This window comes from Poecilia reticulata, chromosome 14 (assembly GCF_904066995.2).
Source record: "Poecilia reticulata chromosome 14, P_reticulata-male-v2, whole genome shotgun sequence".
NCBI classification, from domain to species: Eukaryota; Metazoa; Chordata; class Actinopteri; order Cyprinodontiformes; family Poeciliidae; genus Poecilia; species Poecilia reticulata.
The window spans coordinates 9,583,276-9,602,919 of record NC_088843.1 but is presented as its reverse complement, the minus strand read 5'-3'; the positions used below and the strand labels follow the sequence as shown (position 1 = coordinate 9,602,919).

General features: G+C 37.7%; 2 protein-coding genes across 3 annotated transcripts; one reads left to right on the top strand and one right to left on the bottom strand.

The window, feature by feature from the left end:
- Window positions 1–4,016: 4,016 nt before the first annotated feature.
- Window positions 4,017–9,339, bottom strand: LOC103475415 (cilia- and flagella-associated protein 100-like). Its single transcript, XM_008427006.3, has 14 exons — window positions 9,233–9,339; window positions 9,071–9,156; window positions 8,818–8,919; window positions 8,667–8,725; window positions 7,711–7,874; window positions 7,542–7,622; window positions 7,259–7,428; window positions 6,485–6,566; window positions 5,710–5,752; window positions 5,468–5,613; window positions 5,200–5,329; window positions 4,907–5,109; window positions 4,463–4,556; window positions 4,017–4,175 (listed from the first exon to the last, which is right to left on the bottom strand). The coding sequence occupies exons 2-14, from the start codon at window positions 9,087–9,089 to the stop codon at window positions 4,056–4,058; spliced, it is 1,413 nt and encodes a 470-aa protein (XP_008425228.1). The 5' UTR covers window positions 9,090–9,156; window positions 9,233–9,339; the 3' UTR covers window positions 4,017–4,055.
- A 263-nt stretch (window positions 9,340–9,602) lies between these two features.
- wasf3a (WASP family member 3a) lies at window positions 9,603–17,760 on the top strand. Of its 2 annotated transcripts, none has more exons than XM_081615637.1 (9): window positions 9,603–10,403; window positions 11,049–11,121; window positions 12,787–12,921; window positions 13,006–13,159; window positions 13,242–13,359; window positions 13,443–13,627; window positions 15,080–15,301; window positions 16,544–16,824; window positions 16,904–17,760. In XM_081615637.1, exons 2-9 carry the CDS (start codon window positions 11,076–11,078, stop codon window positions 17,059–17,061), a joined length of 1,299 nt encoding a protein of 432 aa, XP_081471763.1. In that variant the 5' UTR covers window positions 9,603–10,403; window positions 11,049–11,075; the 3' UTR covers window positions 17,062–17,760. The 2 variants fall into 2 exon arrangements, with proteins under 2 accessions (XP_081471763.1, XP_081471762.1); XM_081615636.1 differs by having other exon boundaries at window positions 9,614–10,403; window positions 11,049–11,213; window positions 12,792–12,921.
- The last annotated feature ends 1,884 nt before the right edge of the window (window positions 17,761–19,644 follow it).

The following is a 19,644-nucleotide window of genomic DNA, read 5'->3' as shown; positions in this document are numbered from 1 at the left end:
CAGAAGCATTTGTGAAAATTTCTGATGTCCACTATTGTAAAGTTCTAACATGCCAATGTACAATTTGAACAAATTCCTCTGTAGAATGATATTGTAGTTTCTGCATAAATGGAAAACTTAACTGTCCATAACAGGGATTGTCAGAGTGTTAGAGAGATTTCGTCCAGTGGAAAAAAAACTCCCAGGGCTTAGCAGACAACACTGTGAATACCAACTTTAAATAATCACGGTTATGCTTCCTCCTTTTTTATTTTGCTTGGCCTGAACTTTTCTGCTTTTTTTTATTTTTATTATTATTCTCATGTCACCCCCCCCCAACACCACCAATATCTCTGCAGTGACCTGACCGGTTAGAGCTGAGGTAAGGTGGGTTCACTGATGAGAAATAAAAGATCACGATCAGTCAATTGTAAAATTGGTCATGTACTGCCACAAAAAAAAATCTACTAATATTATACTACGATTGTAAAAAATGACTATGTTTTCTTGTTTACTGTATAAACTTCCTTAAAAAAAGTAGAGATATTCTACATTAATACTAATAGTAAGTAATACTTACGTTGCTACATGTTAAAACAGCTAAAGCCTTGCTAACCAGTGTACAGATGATTACAATAGTATGCTCTGTCTTTGGCCCATAGATTTGGCAAAGAGCTTACTGTCTGCTGTGAGCAGCATATGCTCCGAAGACCTGCAACAGATGAGTCCGAAATAAGCGTGACATTTGTTAAACAGGCGAAACCCCACAACACCGACATTTGACAACATGATGGGGGTAGGTAATCATTAAGGTCTTCACTTAAACAAGCAGCAGTTGTTCAGGTCTGGTTCAAGCCAAAGCCACGCTGCTGATCAAATGGGGGAGATTTGTACCATCAGCCGGGAAGTTGTGACAGATTTTGATCAGACAAACGCAGCTGAGAAAGTAAAACTCAGCTTTTGACAGGATTAAAGGTACGTGATAACGATTTAAACTGTTTCAGTACCAAGTCTATGCCTAAGTCTATGAATTCCTTCCTCGTGCACTTGTACTCCTCTTTACGTGCAAACAAACCTTCGACCTCGCTCCTTCCTGTCCAACAAAGGTAGCAATAATGGCGAGTGAGGCATGGCGAAGAACATGCCAAGGAACCCCCTCCACTCCATCCGCCTCCCTGTGCCTCTACCCACTATCCAGAACCATTTGGACCACAGGGAATGGGTTAATCACATTAGAGGCCCAGAAGAGAGATGGGAAGTAGACAGTACCGTGACAGCCGGGGTAGCACTGGCACGACTAATCCCGTTAGGCTGAGGAAAAAAGGGGGACGCCATCTCGCCTACGAGGCTAAGAAAGAAAAAACCATTTTCCCAGGAATGAGTTCACCTGTATGGTAACACGGCGAAGTTGGCCTGTTGATGCCTATTAGGAGAAACAATCGCACTTGGCACGCACTAGTGTTTTTTTCATGCTGGGCATCACGCCATTGTCAGCAGGCTGAAAAAGAATCAGCAGCAGACAGTGGCATTGCATGAGATCCTCTTTCATGCCACGGTGAAGCAGCTCCTTTCAACCCCGCGCTATCAGTCTCGCAAACAGTGAGAAGACGGGGAGGGGTGCTGTAAGGAGGACAGAGCCCATTTCATCTGCCATTGTAAGTGCACCCGAGTTCAACCTTAATGTAAACCTTTGCAGGCAGGATATGAATGGGATGCTCTCCATAAAAACACATCCTGCTGGGTAATCCGGCAGATGGCTTCGGCTGCGGACACTACAAGAGAGGCCGGCCACTGTGGGAGTAGCAGGGAAAGGCCGATCGGCAGGCACTCTTCAGGAGATGTGATTTCAGGATTCTTAACTCCCCTTGGCAACGCTGGGAAGAAGAGCCGTCAGTTTAGATCCATCAAGTTCTCACTTAATCTCACTCACAACTTTTTTTTCTCTGCGTTTTCCCCTTTTTTTGTATCTTCCCCTTTTGTTGCGGGGATTAAGCCAAGTGGTAAAACAGAGATTTAATGATCTTTCCATGGCTACGTGCACCACTTAAACCATGAGACAAACAAGTTGAGGCATTCTAAGAGTCACCCCCTATAAAGACTGCTGCTCAGGAGCTGTGAGGCTTTTGATACAGCCTTAAGCTGCTGCTGATTTTTTAATTTTTTATTTTCTCTGGTGCAGAGCTCTGCTATGGGAAAATGTAAAGTTTTGCACAAAGCCATTGTAAACAGACTGAGAAGAGAACAGTAGGGGAAACTTCTTGATAGCTTTGTAATGATAACATTTGGTGAATTTCAGTGGTTCGTAAAAGCAGAAAATCCATCATTCACATAAAATGATCACACAATAATAAATATTGGCCATGTTTGTTAGGTTTGCAGTTGTCCGTCCATCTGTTATGTCGCACATTTGTCCTTGGATGATCGCCAGGGAGACAGGTGCCTGCCTCCAGCGGTCATCAGGTGAGAGGAAAAGATACACCCCAGACATGTCGCCAGTCCACCGCAAGGTTTCTCTTTGTATTTTTTTAAATTTAATTGAACAATGCTCATGTACTGATGAAAATCATGTATTGTCACCCTTCCACTTTAATTGCACATTAGTTTGCTGATGTCTATCATCTAAAATCCTGATAAGGCAAACAGAAGTTTGGGTTACTCTCTCTTCAAGGCGCTGAAAACATTTTTGAACATGTTATACACTGATATACATTAAAACATTTTTTGGCAAGTGCAAACACGAAAAGAAGACCACGGTGTTAACCGATAATCCTACCAGAGCTTTGTGTGTAATTTTCAGTCTTTACTGGTAATAACTGGGAAAGGTATTGGCTGTGGTCATTATAAAATAGCACTAGAAAGCCATAATAGGAGGACAAATATCAGAAGAGGGACATTCAGTGTGTAATGGAGGGTAGAGGTGTATGTGTTAATGCCAATGTGCAGTAAGTGGGTAAACTGGTTGTTGGCTACATTATGTGACACCGGCAGGGTCAATGATGGTGATAATGAGGACTGTAAGCACTGTAGCACAGGGGTTAATAGTCCTGAGCTGGCTTTGAGATTATGATGTGTTCTGTAGTATGGAAGAGTCATACAGGTAAAATGCTGTTTCCAGGTTTAATGCCAGTAAAACTCTCAGAAATAGACAATGGCTTTTAAAGTACGGCACAGAAACAGAACTGGAACTAGCCATGAAACTTTGTTCAGAAATGTTCTCCTCAAGCAGAGATGGGGTTTTTTTTCTCTTTTTGCTTTTGGTGTTTTTGTAATGTCATGCACAAACTTGAAATGCCTTGCCAGATATCTCTCTGCATGAACAGCCTGGGGGACGTGTCTGAGGAACTGGACATTTTTTGAGAAACAGAGCAACAGAAACTCAAATCAAGCTTTCTTGCAACATATTAAGCTTTTAAAATTGATGTTTTAAATTATTCCAGAGCAAATTACCAGAAGGAACAACAAAAAGTAAATACCGCCCACTGTAAATTATGACTGCAAAATCCAGCTGAGGTCCCATGTCCAGACCTACATTCACATAGAAACGTCTTCTCCTTCGGAATATTTTGTTAAAAAGAAAATCATTTTGTCTCAAGTAACTATACAATCTCTTAGACAAATGAGTTGCATAAATTAATAGGTTTGATTTGATGTTACAGTTAGGTGTTTAGAAAACTGATGTCTTATGGGCTCAGTCGGGTGAAACCAGAGACAAAATCACTCACAATCGGTGAACAATCAACAGAGAACATTAAAGTGAAATCACAAAAACCGCCATGAAATTTTCTCATGTCAAATTTAGTGAGAGGGTTGCAGGTTTGCTATGAATTGCATATAGAAAGAAACCACTTGGCTATAACTGATAATCAGGGTTTCAACACATTTTCATTCAAAATTGCATTACATTCTCAGCTTAACTTTTCCTTAATTTTTTATTTTTTTCCAATATTAAATATTCATGTTCATTCTGAATCCCTGGCAGATATATTTGATTTTCAGGTCAGAACACACACACAAAAAATTGAGATAAACAAATCCGCTCTATTTTGTTCTGAGACGGTTCAGTAGGAGTTTAATCTTTAATCACAGTCAATATAGAGCTCAGCGTACGGGTCTATTTCCTCGAGAATAGTCGGAACATTGGTAACTTGCGCCTTCTTTTTGAGAGGAATCCATCTTTGCATGATCTTTCTTCCAGGCTGGAAAAAAAGAAAAAGAAAAAACGCTTAGTTTTTACAGTTAATATGAATGAAATAAAACCGTATGTATGTTTTGGGTCGAACTGGGAGGCTTGAGAAATGTTTGTACCAAAGACAAACTGTCTGATGACAGCCAATGAGCAGTAGATAACTCTCAAAGTGTATATTTATGTTGCATGGATTATATATAACACACTAAGTAAATTCTGGCATTGCATATTATACTGATTTAAACTGATAAGACAGTATCAGTGTTTTGGGTTTTTTGTCATTTTAGAGTGACTCACAGCTTTCTTGATGTCGCCCGAAGCTCGTTTCATGCACTTGCTCATCTTTTCTCTCTCCCTCTCCCTCTCCTCCCGGAGCTTTTCCTCATGCGCCCTGGAACATGAAGAGGTGAACCAGACAGTTAAACTAAAGCACTAAAGTAAACTAATCTACACAAATAAGATCACTTATCCCAGATGGCAAATTTTAATCCCTGATATTGAAATTCTTTCAAACTAAGGCTTAAGTGGACAGGAATTCACTGGAGATCGGCACCGATAGGAACGATACGAGGATAAGAGTGTCCGGAAAATGGACACTCCTTTTGTTTTTCTATCAAATAAAATCCCAATCAAAAACATCCAAGCTTGCTGTAGTAACATTGCAAGAGAAATAAATGTTTTTTATTTCTCTTGCACGTAAATCTGACTTGACAATGCTTCCCCAGAGTGAGGGGAACAAACCTGGTTCTCCTCTCTCCATCCTTGATTTCCCACAGTGTCTCAAACATATCTCTAGGGATTTTCTCAATTTGCTGCAGCAACAGGTTCATACGGTGCTCAACACAGCAGAGCTTTTCCAAAGTTGCTTGATTGGCAATCCGGTGCTCGAAGCAGCAAAAGTAAACTTCTGTTACCTTCTTACCCAGAGTTTCTAACAGTATATCCTGTGATAAACAAGAAGAGAGTTAGTTATACATTGACAGGACTTTTTTTTTTTTCTGCAGCGCTCCAAACCCCCCATGATGATTCTTTACCTCGTCTTTTGTTTCTAGTGAGTTATGGAGCTGAACCTGCTTTCTGAGCACCACGGCTCTCTTCTTTTCCATTTCAATTCTGCCCTCCAAGTTGCTTTCTTGCTGTGTTAGTTTCTTCTCATCCTCTGCCCTTCACAAATAGAAGGCAGATTTTGGAGTTGTGTGTCTTTCATATCTATCATCTACTTGGCGTTTGGTTTAAATTAACATGTCACCACACGCCACTGTCCAACGCCTCTTCTTTGAAGTAAAACGTTCACATTCTCACATTTTAAGTTCGGTGGACTCCAAGGTCTGCTCCAGTATTTTATCCATTTCAGTGGCGTTCTCTATCAGAGAAAGGATCTGGTCGGTTAACTCCGATGGTAAAATCACAACCTCAAAAGGATCAGAGAAGTAGATCTCGACTATCCTCTGCAAAGAGAAGGGAAGGAAAAACAAACTGCATCACCGAACAATGAAAAACAGGAAGTGTTTCTGTGTTGAGCTTCGATTTAGGTTGTAAATAACCTCGTCATCGTCACTGTCATCAGGCACAGCTGATTCTGTTGATCTGAAAATGCAAACGAAATCAAATTGATGAAAAAAAAAGAAGATCAGTCAGTAAAAATTATAGTAAATAAGTAGAGTTCATAAATGTGCCTCACCATTTGAAAGACAGTGAGGCAAATTTTTAATTGTCATGCTGTGAAAACATGATCATATTACTTAAGCCTGCTCCTGGTTCCAATTTTGATGTTCCAATTTTTTAAAAAACAATACATAATACATAAAATAATTTCTAAAATGTTTAAAAATTAAATTTTTAGATGTTTAAAAATCATATAATTACTTTAAGAACTCCTTAACAATAATAATATTGTTAAAACACTTTGTTCACGATTACTGATTGACGCTAATTACTACCACTAATGATAATAATGGATTTATTTGTTTAAATGAGCTGCCTTTTTTGTGCTACAACAATATTGAAATATAATTTGAAGAATACTACTCAATCTTATACTGAATTCATTCTAATAATAAATGTATATACTTTTGCTGTGCATTTTCTGCTTTAAATTTTGCTTTTTAATTACGCAAATATCCTGTTCCTAATAAACAACATGTACCAGATATGAAAACTTTGCAGTCAGTCTCAGTAAGGCTTTACTTTAAGCCCTGAATAATTAATTTCTTTGTTGTTTTTGATTCACAACAATGATAAATGTGACTGTATACTCTAGCTGTTTGGAAGCAGAGATTCATAGCAACTTAAACAAGTTGATTAACTGTGTTAACTTACTGTGTGTCTGTCTGTGCCGTGGGCGACGTGGACTCTGGAGGCAGGGTTTTATCTGAACTGGATGTGGGATCTCCTTCCACACCTACATTAACATCAGATGTACAACATTAATTTGTTGTACGGCAAAGAAAATGCAACATTGTTTGTACTTTGTTCTTTGCTTTAAGCCTTGAAGAACATTTGATGTCTGAAGAGATCTTCGTCGCTAGTTCAGGGATCCTCATAGACTTCAAGTCAATACATGCACAAATAATTTTCCCAAATGTACCTGCAAAGTTAACCTTTAGGAGAATTTAGGGATACTTTTTGCTACTATTTTTCGAGTCTATTTAGCAGTGTGTTATTTGCCAGAGAACATTTGTTGAACAAAATTTTTAATTGTTGTGTCAGGTTCGGAAATCAGCCTAAAAAGATTAAGCTACACAAGAATCCACAAATTTATTCTTGAAGAGAAAAAAATGTGTTGTTTTATATCGATTGTCAGGAGTTTCTGTTATTATTTTATACCCACTAGATGGCGCCAATCCCTCTTTTTTTTGGTTACTTTTTTCCGGCGTGCGTCCTAAAAATTTGTCGGTTGTGTACAATGAACCCTCAAAATGTAATTATTTTATATTTATACTTTACTTTAACGGGTTACCTCATTTGAACTTGAAAAACAAAAACTGGACGTATATAACACGTTTACAACAAGTTTGGGGAGGCTAGCGTTTTTATCACCAGTAAGGAAGGTAATTAGTACAAGTGAAAAAAAAGAAAAAAGAAAACGTTTACTTTTGCTCTCTGCAGTTTCTTCAGGCTCGGTGCTGTGCTCCTTCCGAGCTTCTTTAGCTTTCAATATTTCAGCTTCCTTGGCTTCCTGCCACTCTTGAGGTGCAAGATTGAACAATACGTTTGCGTAACACTTATGTCTATTGAGGATATGCTCAACCCTGTCAAATTCACTTGAAAGAGGAAAGACAAGATTTAGAATCACACACGAGAGATTGCATCTGTTAAAGCAAGAATTCTAAAAAAAGAAAAAGAAAGAAAAAATGTAAAAGTTACTCATCTCTACCATTTCGCGGCCATCACCTCCTCCAAACACTTCACCAGTGTACCGCTGTTCTCCTGTTTGGACTTGATGGCATTTTCAAATCTGTTGTCGAACATTAACAATGATCACAATTTCTGCAAATCTTGAAGAAACATTGCACGGTATCAACAAAAGAAATGTTTTTACTCACAGGTTTTTTGCATCAATGGGTTTTCTTTCAATTCGTGTGATGAAATTCCTCATGTGGTTCAGTTCTCGCTCACAGAAATGTTGATTGCATTTCACTTCTGTTTCCAGTGGCCTGATGAGCTTCTCAAGGTCATTTGTCTTTTTCTTAAGGTTTGCCAGTTCATTCTGAGGACACGTGAATGTCAGCAAAATCAGCATTTTATATGTTTAATGACAAGCAGGAGAAGGCGCAGAAATACAGAAATGGCTTAGATTGAACAACAAAACTCTTGATTGACTTAATCATTGCTGAGACCAGTTAGGTGTTATTTTCCATTAAAGCTAGTTTTTTTTTTTGTTTTTTTTTTTGCTGGCTTTAATGTGAATGTGACTAATGCATTTATTTTATAAAACTTTGAAATACATCTTTTAAAACATTAAGTGTGAGAGACATTCAAAACAGTTAAGACCAAAATTATGATTATTCACAAAGATGTTCTTGTAATTCTTACATTTTTTTCTTTATCTACATAAAAAAACATAATTTTTCTCTTTGTGTGTTACAGACTTTGTGAAATCATGGTTTTACATTGGAGGGAGCTAAAATGTATCCAGAAATGCAAAAGCTACCTCACAGTGTCTAGATTTTCACAGACAGTTTCATCATATGTGTGTATTTAGGTAAAACAATGAATTGGTTTAATTTGTCATTTCATCATCTTTACCAGCTGAAACAAAGTTTGTATTTTGATTAGCTTGAATCAAGATATTGATATAAACCTTTCAGGTTATGTATTACATTGATTTTGACTCCATAACATAAAAGCAAAGACTTTGTTTTTATTTAAATCCCTATTAACAGTTATATAGAGATTTACTGTTTTTTCCACACATGTTTCCTACTGTATTGGGTTTATCTGTTTGATTCATTTTTGAGGTTATGTTATGTTTTAATAGAAGTTGTTTTTTTTCGGTTACCCTTAGCTCTGCTTTCCTTTCTTTGTAATCTGTGAACTCATTTCGGCCTGTCAGAGAATCTTTCAAGAACAAAAGAGAGACAGGCACATTAGCGCCATTTCTTTGACATGCAACAGTTTACTTTGCTCTCGCTTACTCTCTCTGCACTTACTTGGCAGCATAGTCCAAAACTCTACCGACGGTATGTTTAGTGTTGAGTATCTCCTCTCCTTTCCCAGATACAGCTCCATTGTGGGATCTTTCAGGTAGGGTGCTGTGGAAGAAATCTCGTTTAGTCTAAAACAACTTCAAACTACCATCTGAAACGTCTATAAATGTTAAAAAGGATTACAGGATTGACTTTCAAGAAAAGCACATCATTTCATGCAAATCATTTGATACAATAAAAACACTGCTTGTTTCACCGTTTGGGCCGCAGTCCATCTTTGAGCAGCTTTTGCCGGATTCAAAATTGTCACAAACTGCAAAATCAATTTAATCTGTCTGTCACCTGTCAATGGAAATAGATATTAATCAGAAAAAAACATAATTTTGATATCCAAAATAATAGAAAAGGTATTACTTACCTCCTTATATATTTGACCTTATATCGCCTGTAAACCACTGGACCAAATAATTAACAGTTGGAGTTATTCAGTGGTTAACCATGTGTTGCCATGGTAACTGCAATTCAACTAGAAATGCGTCTGTGCATGTTTTGTTTGTCAGTAAAATTTAGAAACTCGCATTACATTAAATGAAAAGATCTAATTGAAAACAAAAAGAAACAAATAAAACAAATAAAGAAAGACGGAAAGCAAAGGACAGTTTCAGTATCGCTGTTGTTTATTATCTTTAAATAATTCATTTATTTAATATTTAAAAGATGTCATCAACATTCAGATTAGGTTTGTTTAATTAAGGCACCACATGCATGTTTATTTTTTTAGCTTATTTTTTTTTAAAAGGTGAAAATACACAGCTAAAATATTTTTTCCAGCTTAAGACATCTTAGCTAAAATATAGGTTTTAAGAGTCATGTCTTGCAAATCCTACATACAGAAGGATATAGCGTGAGCCAGATGTGAGGGAAGGCAGACTCCTAAATCAGACTAAAAATGTCTGGTTTCTTTATTTATCCAGGTCATTCCCACAGAGATGATAATAGACCAGATTAGAGCGACAACCTGCTGCTTATGCAAAGACAGCAGAAAGATTTGAAGGTCCCACAATGTGAAGTACTGAAGTCAAAACCGTTTATGTTTTGTATGTTATATGTTAAATCGGATAATTGGTTATGGCAAAGTTCTATTGCATGCAGCAGTAGAAATAATAGCAGCAGCACAAGCAGATCCCAACTTCATTTCATGTGTTATGTAAAAATATGGAGTTCCTCCGTGCCCTTAAATTCATAGATTGCATTACTATGCTATATAAAAACTACTAATACATTCTGAAATGAAGCTGGATGCAACATGGCCAGCTGTGATGCCTGTGATTGGACGCTGGGAGTAAATCTACTGGGTAATCCTCTCCTGGCTCACGCTGTTACTTGGACGTGGGGATTTATTGTTGGTGAATTGTGCTGCAGAGGACGACTATTGCTGTTCACATATTGGATGGTTCCTTTGACTTGGCTGAAGCAGCTCGACAGTTTGTTTCCTCGCTTTATGATAGAAAACAGGATAAACAGCCCTGCACAATCTGGCCCATCGAGAATACTTTTCCAGGATAGAGGCAAATGTCAGCAGTTCACCGGTAGGAAGTCTTGTTGTCTAAGAGCTCCATTGACTAAAAGTGTTCAAATAGTTAGCTAGTTGTGTGCAATAACTACTAAGCTGCTTTCTCAGGACAACTTAAGAAATGTGAAAGTTTTGGGAGCTTTGTCAGTAAGCTTAAAAGAAAAAAGCAAGCTGACATTTTATATTATTTAGAATAGAATAGAATAGAATAGAATAGAATAGAATAGAATAGAATAGAAAAAGTAAGTATAACAAACTAAAGGGAAAAAAGATGGAAACATAAAAATATATCATCACAATGTTTTTTCAGAAAAAAGGACGTTTTGTTTGTTTATTGATATTTTTGTGTCCAAAAATCTGACATTTTTTAAACAATTAAAATCATGTTTTCAGATTCTTTTGAAAAAAGAACAAACAAGAAAAATAAATATTTATTTTTGAAGTAAAAAAAAATGTATTGTCTTCCATAGATTTTTATGAAATCATAAAATTATATTTCAAAAATTCATAATTGTTTGAATCTGGAAAGACAAAGAAACTTCAGATTTTTCGGTTAATCTAAAAAAAACTGTTTTTTCACAAAGAACATAGATGTTATAAAACCTCCTCTGCAGGTTTTTCTCTGGAGAGCTGACTTTTCCCTCCTTTCCATCCCCACCAGGCAGTCGTCGAGATGTGAGAAGGGGTCATGCCTCTGATCAAGAGAAACATTGAGCCTCGTCACCTGTGCCAAGGTGCAGTGCCTGATGGGATTGGCAACGAGCTGGAATGTGTGACAAATAACTCGCTGTCTGCCATCATCCGTCAGCTCAGCTGTCTGAGTAAGGTCCCAGATGCTAACAATATATGTTCAGAGGCCATCTTGACCTTGAATTAGTGGATTTCCAGGATTATTTATGTCTCAGAAACACAACCTGGAACTTCTAATCAAGTTTGACTTTAATGCTATATGTTTACAAGTTCCAAACACACAAAACAGGAAAACTACATACATTACAGTTTATTGTAATGTACCATCTTTGTGCATTGCTCTGAGTGGCAATGAAAGCTAAACATGCTGAAAATCATAGACTGTCGACCAACAGGATGCAAAATGAAATTTGCTGGAGGACTTGACAGTTTTTATCTAGCAATGGACACTGATGACTCGTATTGGATGTAGCTCAGAGTAGGTAGCAGACAGAGATGGGTGGAGTGCACAGAAATTGCACTCAAGTAAGGCTAGTGCTACCTAGCTAGTGGCTACTTTTTACTTTTACTCTAGTAAAAAGTAACTGATCATTTTTTTCGAGAAATTTATCAAGTGAGAGTAAAAAAGTATTTGGTAAAAAGTCTACTAAAGTACAGAGTAACTGATCAAGTTATCAGTCATTTAATATTTCAAAATTACATAATCAAACAGACCAAAGTACAAAGTTAAGTGGACAGGAATTGTTTTCTAAATCAGTTTCTTTCAATAAAAAACTTAGGAAACTTTAACAAAAACTGCGGGTGTGTGTGTCTGTGTCTTGTGCATTTTTGGTTAAAACATGTTTCTTTTCATTCAGTGGGTAGAGAATCCAAAAAATATTTCTCAAGTAAGAGTAACAAAATCTTCAAGTAAAAGTAAAAAGTACGACGTAGTAACAATATTTTAACTAGTTATCACCCAACTCTGGTAGCAGGGACATTTTTCTGCTGTGAGGGTTGCCTCTTTGCAATATGACGGATTAAGAAAGAAATATTTAGACGGGGCAAATTCTCTCATGGACATCTGGTCTGTGGCTTGCCTGATCACAGTGTGTGTATGTGTGTGCGTGTGATTCTGTGTGTGGATTAAGTGAAGTAACTCAGGCTTAGAGCTTACCGTAAAGCTCTGTCCAACAGGAAAATAAGATGGAGAGTAGGTGGGTGGAGACCTAAACACTGACAGTCTAAGGATAGCTTTCACACTAAGTGGATCGGTGCTGTGGTAGTGGCAGCATGCAAACAGCCCAAAGAGCACGACACAGTTTGCATAAGAAGTAACTCAACACCTTTTCCCTTCAATTCAAATTCAAATTCAAAACTACTGTATTGAAACTACTGTATTGATCCCAAAGGTAAATTAAACATCGTTCTAAATAAAATTTATTCAAGGTTCTCCAAAGAGTTCTAGTAGATGGTGATGGCTGTGGGCAGGAAGGATCTCTTGTAGCTGTATGGTCTGTGTTACAGTAAATTTAAAGAGGCCTTGAACTGAAGAGTCTGTTTTCCATGACAGTGTCATGAAGAGGATGCTCAGGGTTGTCCAAAGTTTCCTGCCAAAGATGACACTTTGTGTCATTGCAACGTATTGACCCTGTAAGGCTGTATTTTTATTATTCTCCATCATTTATTAAAGTGGGATTCTTTTCCTTTTCCTTGTGTTTCCTTTGCAGGTAAGCATGCAGAAAACGTGTTTGGGGAGCTGTTTAACGAGGCCAACACATTTTACAGTCGTGCAAACTCTCTCCAGGACCGTATTGACCGCTTGGCAGTCAAAGTCACCCGACTGGACTCCAGCGTGGAGGAAGGTCAGTTCACTGAAAACCTACACTTTTTCCTACTGTCGCTGATTTTTTTAACAGACTTCTACCTCTGCTCTTGCTGCTCCACAGTGTCTCTTCAGGACATAAACATGAGGAAGGCCTATCGAGGCACTGCGGTCCAGGACCAGGAGGTTTTGTCCAAAGGCAGCACTCCCAGCTCTCTTGCTGAAATGTATGAGGGCTGTAACAGGCCTCCCCCTCTTGGAGCCCTCACGGCTTACAGGTTCTGCACGTGTTCCACGTCAACCATCACTTCACTTTATATTTTCAGTCTTTGCAAAACTGTTTTATTTGATACAATACAGGGAGGACTCCACCGACGCAATGAAATTCTACTCGGACCCGTCGTACTTTTTTGATCTTTGGAAGGAGAAGATGCTTCAGGACACCGATGACAAGAGGAAAGAAAGGCGGAGACAACGGGTAACAGCGTTTAGAGCTCTGTTTATGTGTTTTGCGTTTTGAGTAAATATTCACTCCTTTGTCTTTCAATTACTCTTTCAAAGGAACAGAAGAGGAGCATGGAGAGCAGCACCCTCCAGCGGGAGGTGAAGAAGGTGAGGAAGGCGCAGAACCGCAGACAAGAGTGGAACATTATGGCTTTCGATAAAGAGCTCCGTCCAGATCACCGCCATCCAAAAACCCTTCGACGGGGAGCGTCGTCAGAAGGCTCTCTCTCTCCTGATGGCAGGCAAGGGTTTCTTTTTTTCAAACAAGTTTGTAATTAAAAAAAAAAAAAAAAAAAAGATTTTTTTATCTTCTTATGTTATTTTGTTGTTGGTTGTGTTCAGTTTTCTGTGTTTTGTAATTTAACTTTTTTAAAGATAAAGATGCAGATTTGTTGATGTTATAGTTTAAAGAATAGCGCACTTAACTTTTGAAACTCAAACTGTTATTTCCCTTTCTTTCCGAATCCTTTCAGTTTAATGCAATGCATTTGAAAGAATTTAGGAGACGAGATGCTGCAAGTGTGAAAAATCAAATGTGATTCCATTTGGTTAATTTCCATTCACGGTTGCATTTTATTTCATTTTACGTTGTGCCAAATGTTTTTTTTTTTGTTGCAGAGGCTTTTTATAAATGACAAATTATGTTTTTCATCCTGAAAAAAAAGTTATTTTTATTAGGAAACTTTTATATCACCAGAGTATGCACTGTGACCTTAAATACAGGCACAAAAACCAGTTTTGATTTCTCTCAGTCAATCCTTTCCTTTATTTTGTATTTGCACAAATTAAATGTTTTCGAAAGGCTTCTGAACCAATGCAATAAATCCCTCATCATAATCAGATCTGTGTTTAATATAGCACCTCATGTAAGATGGGTTTTCAATCTTGTTTCTTTTGTGTAGGGATTTCAGCAGATTTATTCAGTGATTTATTGGGATTATATCCTTCAAAGGAGATAATATGTCTACAAATATATTCTATAAAATATCACCTTGAAAAAAAAAATAGCTGGAAACTATTACACAATTGTCACACTGGTTCATCTTCTTAATTTGAAAAGTTTCCACTTGGTCTGCCACAATAACAAATTTTGCTGGACCTTAAATTGTCCCAGATGTTTTCGCGGACAATAATGATATTGTTTTGACGCCATTATAATAGCAATGGCATAATAATCCAAGTACACCCTCTCAAAGATCAATAAACTATCATTTCTAATGAACATTTAACACTGGAACTGGAGGACTGAAAAAGGGAACGCACCAGACCGAAACCTTTCGTCGTCCAGTCTTTGATAGAAAGATTGACAGAAATGAGAATAATAGTCATGCAAATGGAAGATTATTGAGCAGTATTCAACTTATCAAGATAATTTATTGCTTTTTTTGTGACAGGCTTAGTTTTAACTACTCTAAATGTTTATTATCACTTAAATTCATTCCAAAAAAAAAAACATTCATGTTTACGCTGTAGGATTTAAAATAAATGTTCACTTTATTTATGAGTGAAAAATTCCAGAAATGCAGAGTGAAACTGGATACTTTTCAACAAACATCCTCTACAGCATGTTTGCTTTTTTCATCCCTTCTGTTTTGAGCTTGTGATACGGCATTTTTTGGGGAAAAAAAGAGGGACCATCTGGATATGCAAAGGCATCTGCATCATAATCTCCCTCACTGTCATTGTTTATCCAGGCCTGACCTTCTGGACTACCCAATCCCTCCTGTACCTGCTCATGCTGTTTGCAACTATGCCAGGTCCCATGATTATATCCCAGGAAACGCACATCCCTCACCACCTGTGGAGCATGAATACCACAGCATCGATGTCAACTACAAGAGAGCAACTTATGCTGCAGCAGAGCCCCGCGTTGCAGACAGATTAAACGGTTCTGCACGTCTGGCAGCAGACTGCAAGTACGTATTGTGCTGTTCAGGAGCTTGACGCATCGTCAGCAGGAATGTCAGATTAATTTGTTAGATGACAGATTAACAAAAATTTATCAGACATGCAAAACAAAATGTTTGGAAAGGAGTAGGTGAAAGTGAAAACAAATCATTTCCAGCTCTTATTTTCACGTTGTTCTGTCGTGTCCTGGCAGGTTTTTGTGGTGGATGAATCCATCCTGCAGAGTTTTGTGGTAGTGTGCATTCAGGCAAGAGCAAACATGTCAAGTTGAGATCAGGGCCGATGCAAAAGTTTAATGTTTGCATGACATGTCCATCCTTAAATTTGTTTGAATGTGTGTTTGGTATTACTTTATAAAACACTGAATTGGGTGCAGATTTCTCAGTTCAGCTGTTGATTTGATGTTAACTCACCACATGTAGATAGTCATTCTTCTCCTTCAATATTCCTGCAACTTTCCACAACTACAACTGGAAATGTAACAGACCCTCAGCATGTTACTGCCAACTCCTTGTTTTACTGCTGGTAAAGTATTTCTACATTTTAATGCTTCACTCGATTCCTTTCTGTCGTTGTGGTCAGACACCTCAGTCTTCATCACTTTTGACAAAGAAACAGTTTTTGAGCAAATACTTAACTTATTCATGTGGGCAGGTGCAAATGCCAGCTAACTTTCCAAGTGTTGATTTTCGAGTGGGAGCTTTTTATTTCACCAATAACGTCTAAATCTATGTTGATCAAGAGTTTCACTTTGGACAGTGACTCTTGTGTTCAGGTAATGATAGGCTTGAGTTATCATTACCTGGGTAGTTTTTAAATAACTGAAGCAATTCCTTTTCATCTAAGGGTGACACGTTGGGGTTGCTGCAAACAAAATGCATAGCTTGAAAATGCAAGTAGTGGAAATAAACCAGTTTAAATAAATTTACTACTCTTATCAGAAATGGTAAAAAAAAAAAAATCCAATCTAATTATATCTTGTTGGTGGGTTTAAGAAATGAGCCACAATAAATTAATACATGTCTGCCTGATTTAGTAATAAAAATCACCAACGTTATATTTTGAATTATCAGACAACTCTGAAAAAATTTATTTAAATAAACTAGCTTTAGCCAAGTTAATGTGACATTCATGCCTGCGAAGAGTGTGTGTGATTGCATTCTTTGCCCCCAAAATAAGCTAGTTTCAAAATGTAACTTCATATTGCTGAGGTTTGTGGCACTAATTTTAATCTTCTTACCTTTGAACAGCTCCGTTCCTCCTCCTCCTCCTCCCCAAGGCCCACCCATCCCATCCGCCCAGACTGCATTTGGCTTTCCACCACCACCACTGAATAATGGAGCTGTACACGTCGGACCAGGTTACCCACTGCCGCCGGTGCCTCCTCCGGGGCCACATATGGCGCCTCCACCTCCGGGTCCCCCTCCTCCACCTCTGCCTCCCGCAGCCGCGCCCTCACACCCACCAAGACGCAATGAAGCCAAACCGGTTAAAGATGCCAGAAGTGATCTGCTGTCTGCCATTCGGATGGGTGAGCATGGCTTCTCTGATGTCATTTGTGAAAAAGATTTGCTGACTTATGGTGTTTTAATGTTTTCTTCTATTGTCAGGCATCCAGCTGAAGAAAGTTCAAGAGCAGCAAGAGCAGCAGAACAAGAGGGAGCCGGTGGGGAACGACGTGGCCACCATCCTGTCCCGACGCATTGCAGTTGAATACAGTGACTCTGAGGATGATTCTGAGTTTGAAGAAAATGACTGGTCAGACTGACCTTGCATAAGCTGAAGCACGTGATTGATATGTACTTTTTGGGAAGGCTCTAAAAAAGGAAATTGAATTGTGCTTGAACTTGTTTGGCTCCATCTAATGTGTATACAGGGCCATTTATTTTATGTGCAAATACATGCTTATTTTGCACCTCTAGCAAAATGCATGAATTAGATGAATATTTACATCTTCTGCATGTAAAAAAAAAAAAATTATGCGTGTTTTATAGTAAAAATTTTTTTTATGTTTGTCTTTTATTCCAATGATGTTTTCTAAATCAAAACTTTAAAAAAAAACTTCTCTTATCAATGGGAATTATAAGTTTATAATCATCAGACCCATTTTTTTAACTAAATAAATTCTGAAAATCCTCTGCAGGAAAGTAAACACCAATATTAATAATACATGCCATGTCTGGCTGGCATCCATGTCCGTTCTACGGTGTCATGGTCTCTTTCTGTGCCGCAGCCTCGGTAACAGGAAACTGAACACTTGTTCAGAGTGTTCAGACCGCTGTCGCTGTCGATGTTACAAGTTTAAGTGTGTGTGGGATCAAATCCATCTAAATTTTACAGAAATAGGTGTTTATATGTTCATTATTGTATGTCTAAAATATAACGCCCCATTAAATGTTTCTGTGCATATTTGTTCTGAAGTGTTTTGGAAAAATAATTAAATACCAATAAATATTTTATAAAGGTCTTTATGAGAATTTCTTGTCCTTCACTTCATCTTTCTCTACCCTTTTCTCCCTTTTTTGGCCCTCCAAAAAATCAGTGTGCAGATCGATTGTGAATGCCTGCGCTGTGGTCCTCTTCGGAGAGAGCCTTATACATAGACATAATATAAGAATAGACGCCTCATGAACCGCTCTCGCCTATTGTCGTTGACGAGATTTAGGGTGGCCATCTTGGAGCGGTACTCCACTCCACTCAGCGTTATGTGTTTAGCAGGCACAACGAAGTATCAACGCATTTAATCGACTGGAAACCATATTCAAACATCTATCAAAGCTACATTTTTAAACAATTGTATATTTTTAGTATGTTTTTAATACATAGTTCAGCATATCTAAATATGCTTAGTGGCTATAACAATAGAATAGGAATGGAATATTCTGATATTGATGTATGATGAGCATATTACAAAGCACACAGCCATTCAGAATTCATTTAATAAATAATTTAGTAATATCATTATAAAAATATTGTGTTTTATATAAATATACAAACACAAATAAATAATTATTAATATTGACACAAATAATAATGATTAATAATATATTGGATACATGTTCATATGTATGTGTATACCTACATATATATATATATATATAGATATATGTATATGTTTTTCAGCTGACAAGTTATAGCTTCAGAGAGATTCAGCAGGTGAGATTGAGTCCAAAATCCAAAAATGAATGCGAGATTCATCCGTGCTGCAGTGAATCTGTCTCTCTTTAAAGATATTTCCCTCTTCTTCCTCACATCGTGTCTTTATGAAAACGTCAAAAAACAAAAACGGAAGATTTGGGAGCTATCTTACTTTGACAGAGTGAAAGAATTACATATAAATAATAGTCTTTACCACCTGTGTAAACTTTGCTGGTGAATGTTATAACACATAATAAGTTTTATAATATATGTTACATTGTTTCATTTCTAATGTAGGCTATTGTGTTAGATAATCTAAGTCAATGTTAGAGAATAATAATTTTTTTTTTAGATTTACGGAATCACAGTTAGCCTTCATAGCGGGGCTGAACCCCGTATTACACCAATCACTATAGCTAATATTAGCTGGTATCTCGCCGGTGGACATAAATACAGTAAAGTAATATTCTAATCACAAAATATACACAATAAAATATCCATCTTACTTGTGAAATGTTGTTTGTGGAGCCCTTACATCAATAGTCCTTCGATCCGAACAACAATATTCCTCAGTGAGGCATCTTCTGTTGTTTTGATTGAGCAAAGTAGGAGGGACGACCGCTCCAAAATGGCCGCCGTATTTCCTGTGCAGGAGCAGCCAATGCGGGGTCTACTCCTACGTTATGTCTAGCAGGGGTGTCAAACTCCAGCCCTGAAGGGCCGCTGTCCTGCAGTTTTTAGATGTGCCACAGGTACAAAACACCTGAATCAAATGGCTTAATTACCTCCTCAGTTCTCCAGAGCCTTGCTAATGACCTAATTATTCTATTCAGGTGTGGTGCAGCAGAGGCACTTCTAAAAGTTGCAGGACACCGGCCCTCGAGGACTGGAGTTTGACACCCCTGGTCTATGGGCATTCACAATCGATCTGCACACTGACTGTTCTCTTTCCTGTTTATTGACCAATAGAGAGCTGGACATAGAAGGCAGCCCTCCTCATTAACCTAACGATGCAGCAGAAATACAGGGAGCAAATAAAACGGAAAAAATACAGCAAATGGAAATACAGCAAACAGAAAAACAGCGAGTAGAAATACAGCGAGCAGAAAAGGGAGAAGCAAAAAAAAATCAAAGCAAAATATCTATTTAAAAAAAAAATCAAAGCAAAATATCTATTTTTCTTCCCCTTATCACATATAAGGGGAAATGAAAA